Source organism: Suricata suricatta, chromosome 1 (genome assembly GCF_006229205.1).
Source record: "Suricata suricatta isolate VVHF042 chromosome 1, meerkat_22Aug2017_6uvM2_HiC, whole genome shotgun sequence".
NCBI classification, from domain to species: domain Eukaryota; kingdom Metazoa; phylum Chordata; class Mammalia; order Carnivora; family Herpestidae; genus Suricata; species Suricata suricatta.
Genome location: NC_043700.1, coordinates 151,046,543 through 151,058,077, shown reverse-complemented (window position 1 = coordinate 151,058,077; position 11,535 = coordinate 151,046,543). Strand labels below are relative to the sequence as shown.

The 11,535-nt window shown below is 36.5% G+C and overlaps 1 protein-coding gene across 5 annotated transcripts in view; it reads right to left on the bottom strand.

Annotated features, from left to right (window-relative positions):
* Positions 1 to 11,535, bottom strand: part of AASDH (aminoadipate-semialdehyde dehydrogenase) — a 46,817-nt gene that overhangs the window by 15,480 nt on the left and 19,802 nt on the right. For 4 of the 5 annotated variants that reach the window (XR_003911297.1, XM_029945600.1, XM_029945612.1 and 1 more), the window contains 7 exons: positions 11,177 to 11,369; positions 6,472 to 6,713; positions 5,994 to 6,100; positions 5,353 to 5,525; positions 4,747 to 4,939; positions 4,010 to 4,125; positions 1,391 to 2,183 (listed from right to left, as the gene is read on the bottom strand). Coding sequence is in view for 4 of the 5 variants with exons in the window: in XM_029945600.1 (XP_029801460.1) it covers positions 1,391 to 2,183; positions 4,010 to 4,125; positions 4,747 to 4,939; positions 5,353 to 5,525; positions 5,994 to 6,100; positions 6,472 to 6,713; positions 11,177 to 11,369 (1,817 nt within the window). In the remaining variant the exon portion in view is untranslated. Of the gene's footprint in view, positions 1 to 1,390; positions 2,184 to 4,009; positions 4,126 to 4,746; positions 4,940 to 5,352; positions 5,526 to 5,993; positions 6,101 to 6,471; positions 6,714 to 11,176; positions 11,370 to 11,535 lie in introns of those variants that run through there. The other variant, XM_029945615.1, reaches the window with a different exon arrangement.

The window sequence follows — 11,535 nt, the reverse complement described above, 5'->3', positions numbered from 1 at the left end:
AGGAAAGTGGATGGACTTCAAGGGTGTCATGCTAAGCAAAATAAGTCAGGCAGAGAAGGACAGATACCATATGTTTGCACTTATAGGTCTAACAGGAGAACAGGAGAAATCTAATGGAGGACCAGGGGGAGGGGAAGAGGGAAGGAGAGTTGGGGAGAGAGAGGGATGTAAAACTTGAGAGACTATTGAATACTGAAAACGAACTGAGGGTTGAACGGGGAGGGGGGAAAAGAGGTGGTGGTGATGGAGGAGGGCACTTGTGGGGAAGAACACTGGGTATTGTATGGAAACTAATTTGACAATAAACTACTTTAAAAAAATAAATAAATTTATCAAGCAATTATTTCACTGAATCTTCTCAAAAATTCTATGATGTATGTGGAATTTAAGAAGCAAAACAATGAGCAAACTGGAAAAAAGAGAAAAGCCAAGAACAGATACTTAACTACACATAACAAACCGATGGTTACAAGCAGGGAGCTGGGTAAAACAGGCGACGGGGATGAAGAGTACACTTATGAAGAGTACTAAGTAACATATAAAATTGTTCAATCACTCTATTGTACACCTGAAACTAATGTAACACTGTATGTTAACCATACTGAAATTAAATTTTAAAAACAATCAAAAAGCTCTATGATGATTGTAGCGATTTTAAAATATGTCCACAAATTCTCTGACACTTTTCTTTTCAAGAGATGGGGCCCAAATGCCCCTCCCCTTGACTACTGGCCAAGCTTAATGGTATGCAACTTTGGAGAGGAAGTTCTAAAAGTATTTCTTGCTCCTCCCCTCCCCATCCCCAGCTCACTCTGAGGGAAGTCAGCTGCCAGGTGGTGAGGGCACTCCAGTAGCCTACGGAGAGGCCCATGTGACAAAAAACTGAAGCTTCCTGCCAAGAACCGGCCAAGAACTGAAGCCTTCTGCAAGCGCAGTGTGAGACAGCTGTCCTGGAAGCAGATTTTCCAGCCTAGTTCAAACCTTCAGATGGTTGTAGCCGCACAGGAAACCCTGCGCCAGGACTGCTAGCTAACCTGCTCCTAAAATTCCTGAGCTCAGAAACTGAGATGTTTGTTACCCTCAACCATTAAGTTTGGGGACAATTTATGATACAACGTGCTTTATTTATTATACCCCTACACTCATGAGAACACCGAGATCCTAAAAGGTCCAGCACCTTGTCAAAGTTCACAAAGCTGGTAACAGTTTTAGAGCTAGGTTCAAATTCAGAGACTATGACCTAAGGCCCACTCTGTGAGCTAGCATGTGGGTAACCACTGTTGACAACAACCAAACCCGCTATACACAGGTTTTTAAATTTAACTTGCTCCTAGTAGCATTATCATATGGTAATTAAGTTTAACTATAAACTTAACATTCAGCAACTTACCCACTACAATAAAGTTTCCACACTTAGATACACATGCTGAGGATTCAATTCGACCTCCCAAAATCTGTTCCCATTTCACCTTCCCGGAGTAAAGGTCAACTGCCATCATTCTGTGGGAATGGGAGCCAATGTACACAGTCGCGGTGGACCTATCAGCAGCGGAGATGACAAGCAGGGGGGAGGCGTCCACACATTTGCCTGTGTCCGTCCTCCACCTCACACGGAGCTCCATTTTCCTGGCTGCTATCACAGGTGTTCCCTCGTCAGAAACTTTTGCAACACAGGATGGATCTTTTGACTTCCCAAGAAGAGCTGGAGGATTTAAGCTTGTCACATTTTGAATATTAGTCTGTGAAATTAAATCTGAAGAACGGGCTGAAGAGCCAAGTCCTAATTTAGTTAAAAACTCCGAATTCAGTGACAAAATTTGACTCCCTCTGCTCACTGCAATAAAAGCAGCTAGCTCCCTGTCACAACTTAAAGTCAGGACAGATTTCTGTCGTAAAGATTTTCCACTAGTTTCCTCTTGATTAATGTCACTGAATCTTCTTTTTGCGGCATAATTCTTGCTAAATAGCAGATGTTCATCTGGAAACACCGTCTGAAGGACATGATTGTAAATCTCTAAAATGGAATTGTTAAGAATAATTTCCAGAAGCCCAGGTACTGATGTGCCAATTAGTTTTTCAATCTCATTGAGGAGCCGCATGGACTTTAAGGAATCTCCACCACTATGTAAGAAGAGTGACTCATCAGGAACCTTCAAAGGATGTTCTGGGAGACTCAGAATAGACTACGAATGAGAAAAGAGAAAAATATGGTAAGCAAAGGCCTAAAACCAAAACAATTCAACAAATTTATATAAATATTTTTAATAATTAAATTTTAAAATTATTTTCTTTACAGGGAACCATCACTATGCCTCCAATTTTGTCACAAACTCACTATAAAACTGCAAGTTATATTTCCCCTTAGAGTAATTTTCCTACCCATAAAATAAGGACTAGAATTATAAATACACAATTTACTCATTATGAAGTCCACAAGATACAAGTATCTGATATTTCTTTAATACAGGAACAATCTTTGTCTTCCTTCATTTGCTTCATATAAATCAAAATTATTTTCTAAGAATCTAAGAATGAAGCAGATAAGAGTTTTATCTGGATATCCTTTATTTTCAAACAAGACTATAATTATATCTTCTCTTCAGAATCCTTCAGAAAACTCCACATTTTATCTAAGAAAAATTGTATTGACCTATGATTGTAGTATATTTCAAAATAAATTTTTAAATTGCCACACACACACACACACACACACACTCCCTAACTTACAATGATTTAAGATTTTATAACAATGATGCGAAAACAATATGCATTCAAGGTAAACTGTACTTCAAATTCTGATCTTTTCCCAAACAACGTGCACTATCTCATGACTCTGGGCAGCGGCTAAGAGCCACACTCCCAGTCACCCATGTGATCACAAGAGTAAACAACTGATACACTTGTAACTATCCTGTATCCACAAACCATTCTGTTTTTCACTTTCAGTACAGTATTTAGTAACTTAACATGTAAGATACTCAACAATTTATTATAAATAGGCTTTGTGTCAGATGTTGGCCAACTGTAGGCTAATATAAATGTTCTGAGCACATTTAAGGTAGGCTAGACTAAGCTATGATGTTTGGTAGGTGTATTAAATGCATTTTGACTCAGGAAATTTTCAACTTACAATAGGTTTATCATGTAACCCCATTATAAGTTGGGGAAGATCTGTATATATAAATTCCATCAAGCAGAAACATGTATTGTTACTGCTAGTTCTTCAGGAATAATGACATTAAGTCCTTATGCCACAGATTGTAGTATATCAAGATCTGACCATTCTCTGGCCAAAGTCTGACAAGCACTGCATTCCACTGCTCCATTAGGGAAACGTTGTGTCAAGCTAGGTCTTGTCTTCCTGTGCCTTTTAGGTCTACCTCACTTCCAATAAATTTCTTTATGGGGAGGGAGCTTGATCTTACACTAGAGAACCTAACTCTTAATTTAATTGAATAGACAAAAGTATATTACTTAACATTTGGGCGCTAATAACATTCTTAGAAAAGTTTATCAGACTTCTTAGTATGCTAACATTCCCAATAAATATAACATGACCTGTTCAGAATAACAAATTTATATCTTCAAAATTATACCATGGGCACCTGGGCAGCTCAGTTGGTTAAGCATCTGACTTCAGCTCAGGTTATGATCGCACAGTTTGTGAGTCCAAGTCCCGCATCAGGCTCTCTGCACAGAGCCCCCTTTGGATCTCTGTCTCCCTCTCTCTCTGCCCGTCCCCAACTTGAGTACACTCATGCACAAGCATGTGCGCTGTCTCAAAAACACTTAAGGGGCACTGAGTGTCTCAGTCGGTTAAGTGGCCAACTTTGCCTCAAGTCATGATCTCATAGCTCTTGAATTCGAGCCCTGCATTGGGCTCTGTGCTGACAGCTCAGAGCCTGGAGCCTGCTTCAGATTCTGTGTCTCCCTCTCTCTCTGTCCCTCCCCCACTCATGCTCTCAAAAATAAACAAACATTAAACAAATTTTAAAAAATACAGTTGTACCTTCCACAAATGTTGTAATTTTTCCCAAAGTTCCTCTTTACCATTGAGTTTACACTCAGACTTCAAGTTTATATCGTTTAAATATATCTTGTTTAACTCAGAAACATCAATTTTGCCTTAAAAGAGAAATAACTTTAAAATTTCAGCACAAACCCTTCCTATCTTCATTAGTTATAAGAATACACACATTTTCACTGTAAAAGTTAGAATTCCTATAGAAAAGTTTGTGAAAGGATAATCAATTATAAATAAAGCAGCCCCATGCTACCAAAAATGTAGTGGGTAACAGGTAAGAAAAGAAGAAAGGAGGAGCTAATGTTTATCTTATTTAAAGAGGTAAAGAATAGTCCTACCAACCGAGCAATTACGACAATTTGATTGTAAATATTAGATAAAGATGAAATTGGAAAGGCAATACGGTCATTAAGAGCATATGTTTTGAAATCAAAGAGTCTTAGAATTTCAACACTACCACTAACCAGCAATATAATTTTGTCAAAATTACTTAACCTCTTTAAGCCTTATTTTCCTTATCTGTAAATGGGAATAATACAACCCACTCACAGAGTTTTCTAGAGATAAATAAAGTGGGTCAATTATACAAAGCACTTAACAGAGGACCTACCACAACATATGCTAGCATTACTTAGAATACGAATTAAGAAGCCTTTAAACTAGTTATGAATACAATCAGTATTCATCTGGCCCTGAAACAGATCTGCTTCAAATGATTTTACCATGAGATGTAAACGGTAAAGACTCAATCAACACAAGTTCATCCGGGATTGCATGGCTTGGAAGATGTTCCTGCAGTTCTTTAAAGATGTTTTCCTTTACTACATCACTTTTGGACACCACGAACAGAATTAATTTCTCCTGATTATACCATGTAACTGCGCAGGACTCCACGTGTGGAAGTCCTTCAGCAACCTGTGAGAGAGACGGTCCCAATGTGTCAGAGGTCATTTAAAAGCAAACTTCCTAATGCTCAAACTTCTTATGTCTGAAATCAACAGAAATTAAATTGTAAAATGGCTTGAGACTTTTAAAAAATTGATTGCTACTGTTACTAAGCACCCTGGACTCTTAATATTTTTCAAAATAATAGCTCCCAGAGCAAAGTAAACCATTATTTTTGGTTGACGAAATCCATTCTGTCACCTATTTAAAAAACAACTATCTCTTCATGCTGGGAATAAGGGCCACCCTGAATTAGTCATCCTTTTTATTGCAATCCGTTATTAATACGAAAATCTTATGTGTAAATAACACTACTAGAGAACCCTAGCACTACCTCTAATACCTACATATGTTAGTAGATATTTAGTATTTAAATAGCTTACTTGTTGCACAAGTTCAATGTTAAGACGTTTGCCATGTCGTTTGATCTGACTGTCCTTTCGTCCCAAGAAAAACATCTCCCCTTCTTTCACCATCACCAAGTCTCCTGTGGCTCGCAGTGTACCCAGCGGTACTACCATTTCATCATCAAGAAAACACACTCTGTTTTTGCCACCTTCACAAGATATAAACACCAATGTAATAAAAAAAAAGCCATGGAAGATATATGAAAAACCATGTATCTTCAAAAGCTGTTATTGAGTTTCACATTTTGAATATTTACATGAGCAGCTATCTGATAAAATTAAATGCAATAACCTCAGCAAAATAAGAGATAAAGCAAAATTTCTGAAAATATATATGTGATTAAAAAATTCTTAGAATACTGATTAAAGAGAATTTTGGCTATGAATATAAAGGTCCAAGTTATAGTTTCTAAATTACATTTATATCTTCCCTAAGAGTATCAGACATTGTTATATGAAATAATTATAACATTAAATGTTTCATGACTGTGACAATGAGATTAAAAATTATCATCACTGAAAAAATACTAGACATAACACATATTGATGAAAGAATAAAGTGATCAGATTATTTTTCCTGAAAAAAAATTATTTCCAATCAATAAATGTGAAACAACCTAAAAATACTTGGCCATTGCCTTCTTGAATTGTGAAACCATTAGTATCTCTGACTTCAACTACTGTTCCAAGCAGTGGAAATCCCAGTGGTACAGGCAACTCACATCTATGAAAACACAACAACCCAAACCACATTTAAATTTTTCATTTGAATAGAATATTTTCCAATACACTTAAATCACATTATACCAAATAAAGAAAAAAAAAAGGTTTTGGTTATGTCAGAATTCAAAGACTGCCAAGAGGGAAAAATTAGGTGGAACGGTTATCCTAGGTTATTTATTGCTGTTTAGTCACAAAAAGTTCTAGCAGGATCTGCAGCATTTATTATAAGAAAGGTTCTGGATCCCCAACTTAAAACTCTAGATAAAATAGTGTTTATAAAATTATCCTAGTACCTACCAAAAACATTATTAGTGTTAAGATACTGAAAAAATACAGTTTCTCTCTAGCCTATTTAGTAATTGAAGCTCTTACTTTAAAGTAGAATTAAGAAATTTCTCTGGAATCTTGTAAAAAGTTGCCCAGCTTGATACCTCTGTGATACCATAAATATTAAATATTTGTGTTTTATTGCCTACTGCTCTCCAGCTTTTGAGAACAGTCAATGATGGAAATGCTTCACCACCAAGGGCTAATACTCGAAGAGAAGTATTGGCTGATAAAACAGTTGACTTGATAAGCTGAGATCCAAATCTTCTAAGCAATGTTGGTGTTGCCTGTGAATAAATTAAAGAATTTATTTCCTTTCACTCTTAAAGTAAATATTGTAATAATTAGTTCAAAGTTTAACATTGGACACCTACAGGGAAATTAAAGCTGTCTTTATTAAATTGTAAGTCATTGTGGAAAACAACTCAGGCAGCATTATCTTCTTAATGTGCTATCAATTTTGCTTTAGTAAAAGAACTTAAAAATATTAGTTATGTTTAATTAGTCTAGACAAAATGGTTGAAAGATAAAAAGGACAAAATATATAAAATCAATTCACATTTCCTTTCCCATTATCTCTATGTAGAAAAATATATAAAAGGTTAAAAATATGTTCCTAAAACAGTATGAACAAAGATCTTTAAAAATAGTTTTATTGAAGTATAATGACTTAAAATAAACTATACATATGTAAAGCACACAATATAAATTGACATAAGATATACAGATATGTCAGTGAAACTATCACCATAATCCAAAAAATGAATATATTCTTCAGCTCTAAAATTACCTACTTACCATTTTAATTTTTCCCTTCAACTGGACCCCTAACTCCAGACAACCACTGATCTGTTTTCTCATGATCAGCTGGCATTTTCTAGAATTTTATAAAAATGGAATCACACAACATATATTCTATTTTGACCTGACTTATTTCACTCCATATAAATACTTTGTGATGTTCTTATGTTGTATGTATCAATTCACTTTCTGTCTCAGTTCAGGCTGATATAACAAAATCCCAGACTAGGTGGTTACAAACAATAGAAATTCACTTCTGACAGTTCTGAAGCCTAGAAGTCCAAGATCAGCATGTCCTCATGACTGGGTTCTGGGAAAGGCCCTCTGACAACTCGTATACTCACATGGTGGAAGAGGCTAGGGAGCCCCGCGGGGTCTCTTCCCCAAGAGCACTAATCCCATTCATGAGGACTCCATCCTCATGACCTAAGCGCTCCTAAGGGGCCACCTCCTAATACTATCACAGTGTACATTAGGATTTTAACAAATGAATGGGAACGGGGGAACAAATACTCAGACCATGGGACTTTTCACGGCTGAGCGGTACTCTACTGCAAAGATCAGGACTAGTATTTGCATTTCCATATAAAATTTAGGATCAATTTGTCAATTTCTATGAAAAAAGTCTACTAGAATTTTGATAGGAACCATGTTTAATTTAATCTTGACACTACCGAGACTTTAATCTATAAACATGAAGTGTCTCTTTATTTAGCTCTTTAACTTCTACCAGTATGGTTTTGTTTTGTTTTTTCTTTATTGCACTAGCTAGAATCAGAATAATGTTGAAGAGAACTGACAAAAGCAAACATCCTGTTTTGTTTCCAATTTTAGGGCAAAATCATGCAGTCTTTCACTTTCATAGGATATTAGCTGGAGATTTTTTTTTTTTTTTTACAGATGCCCTTCATCATGTTGAAGTTCAATTCCTAAAGGTTTTTTTTTTTTTAATCCCAAGTGTTAGATTTTGCCAAATACTTTCTCTGCATCTGTTGAAGTAATTACATGCTCTTATTTATGTAGTGTATATTATCAATGAATTTGTATTTATTTTTAAGTATATTTATTTTTGAGAGAGAGAAGGAGTGCAAGACAGCACGAGTGGAGGAGGGACAGAGAGAGGGAGAGAGAGAATCCCAAGCAGGTTCTGCACTGTCAGCACAGAGCCCAAAACCAAATGTGCATTCCTGGGATATATACCACTTGCTCACATTTTAAATTTACTGAAACTGGTTTTGTGGTTGAGAATATGATCTATCAATGTGCTTGAAAACAATGTATTCTGCATTTTTTGAATGGAGTGTTCTATAAATGGGATTTGGTTGATAATTCTGTTCAAGTCTTCTATATTATATGTTCTAATTTCTGTCTAGTTTTTCACTCAGTAAGTGGGGTATTACAATTTTAAACCATTGGGTTATCTAGTTCTCATTTCAGTTCTATTTTTGATTTATGTATTTGGAACTTCTAGTTACAGGGGGATATACATTTATAATTGTTACATCTTCTTGATTTAACAATGTACTTCTGATGTACTGACCATTTTATCATTATGAAAAGTTTTTGTTGCTTGTTTCTGCTTGCTTGTTTCTTTGTTACTAACTAACCTGAGCTAAATCTGTAAAATCTGTCTTTCCAGTGATGTGTGGGCCACTAATGTCATTGCTCCGTTTTAAATATATAGTGTTACTTTTATTTTTATATCTTACTTCCTATAGGTCATCCTTGTGTGTGCACAGCTCAGCAGACAAGCAATGACTGGACAAACTGTCCGCAGAGGTATATCTGTGTGGATAGATGAGCTCAAAGTTTAGGCCATTTTCAAGCTTATTAATCCAGCTCTTATTTTACATGGGCCCTTTTGGGTGTCTATGTGTATGCACACAACCTCACGGTCGGCCAACAATCTGCCTGGGCCCTCTGGTCTCCAACTCACAAGTGCCAGAATGTGCTTGTCCTCCCTCAGACTATTGGGGTTTTTGGCCCTCTATGCTGGCCCACGTCATCATTTCCACAGTGCTGGGCATGGATATAACCTACCGTTCCAAATTGAATAAGCTCCTTTATAAGGCAGCGGGCCCTGACAGAAAAGTTTATTTTGACTGAGCCCGGGCCAGCAGGGAGAACAGCTCAGTCTAGAATGCTACAGATCCCCATTATGTTTATGCAAAATTCAAAGTCTTTAAAAACAAACACCTTTCAGATAGTTGTATGCCTTTGGTTGATTTCTAAAGTGTTGAAGTAGTTGCTTTTGTCAGTTTTGTCCAACTTTATAGTTGCTTTTTGGGGAGAGGATCTGCCAAACTCTTTACTTGACCATAGAAGAGTTTCATATGAATCAAGACTTTTAAATGGTTTCTTTCAATAAAAGCTAGACCCAGCCTTAATTGACAATTTGAATTTTAATTAAAAAAATGACTTAAAGTCTTAGTTTGTCAAAATATTTAAGTAACAGGATGACCGTACATCCACATATGAACTTATTGTTCCAGACTCTTGTCTAGGAATTTAGCACCTCCACTCACTCTCAAGATTCAGGGTTTTGGGTAATAAATTATAATGGCCACCCTATTTATAAGGCATCCTAAATCAAATTAACTGTTCCACCAAGTTTTACAATAATGAAAATCTCTTATTAAAATAAAATGTTCTGGCCTTAACTTCTGATGCTAAAAATTTTAACTTTGAACTATATAAATAAATGCACAGCTATAAATATTCAGTAAGATAAAGCATAGTAACAGTTTTCAGATACTAATAAACTGAAATGATAAATTTAGTGGCAGAATATTAGTCTCAATATATGTACTTTGTTACCAAACCATCCTAGGCACATAGAAATATGATTTAGAAAATAACAGGGAAAAAAAACAAACAGGGAATGTTAAGGTTCCTTGCAAAATTTCTAAGGGAAAATTCTCATAAAAATGAAAAACACAGGGTGCCTAAGTGGCTCAGCATCTGACTCTTGATTTTGGCTCAGGTCATGATCTCACAGTCCGGAGATGGAGCTACAAGTTGGGCTCCAAGCCGGGTGTGGAGCCTGCTTGAGAGTCTCCATCCCCCTCTGCCCCTCCCCCTGCATACACACGCTCTCAAAAACAAAACAAAACACTATTATGCTGACATTTTGGTGGCTAGCAATCTAAGATTTTGCTCGAATTAAATGGTTTCACTTTTATTTTTTTATTTTTTATTTTTTAAATAATCTTTGGATTATTTTTTTAATGTTTTATTTATTTTTAATACAGAGAGAGACAGAGCATGAGAGGGGGAGGGGCAGAGAGAGAAGGAGACACAGAACCAGAAGCAGGCTCCAGGCTCTGAGCTAGCTGTTAGCACAGAGCCTGACGCGGGGCTCGAACCCATGAACATGAGATCTGACCTGAGCCGAAGCCGGAGGCTTAACCGACTGAGCCACCCAGGCGCCCCTAAATGGTTTCACTTTTAAAGTGCATCAAGTTTAACATAACTTTGTTATCCAGAGGATGAGCAAAAAAAAAAAAGTTCAAATGTATTTTAGGTTTGTAAAAGACCAAAAAGTGGACCTTTCTTTCCAAAAGGTCATTATTCCTGAAACAAAATAAGTGTTTAATTACCTCAAAAGCTAAGCCTATTTCACTTTGGGGTCTTTCTCCCCCACAATAAATCAAGGTATTCCACTTAAAATTTTTAAAACGTTATGGGGCGCCTGGAGGGCTCAGTCAGTTAAGTATACCGACTTTGGCTCAGGTCATGATCTCACCATTTGCAAGTTGCAGTCCTGCATATGCTTTGTGCTGAGAGCTGGGTTGCAGAGCCTGGAACCTGCTTCAGATTCTGTGTCCCCATCTCTCTCTGCCCCTCCCAAACTCATGCTCTCCTTCTCAAAAATAAATAAAATGTTAAAAAAATTTTTAAATAAAATGTTAAATAAAAGACAAAACATTCGTTTGCCCCTAAAACGTACCTGCAAAATAGTTACTCTGTGATGTGAAAAGAGAACAGTGGCTAACTTTGATGGAAGCACTTTGACAGAAGTTGGTACAATAAGCAGACGGGCACCACTGGATAGGGCAACAAATATTTCCACAACGGAGGGGTCAAAGGTTAGAGGTGAGGCCAGAAACAAAACATCTTCTTGTGTGATCTCGAAAAGTAGCCTAAGGCAAAACAGAACACAGTTATATGAAATGTCTAACATTTGGTAGACACAGATCCTAAAAAATGATTTATGACCATTAAGTTTCTGGATGTTGGCCAGATTTTTATTCATTTCTTAGATTAACCAAAATGGTACTATTAATCCTCGAACTCTTCTTTATAAAT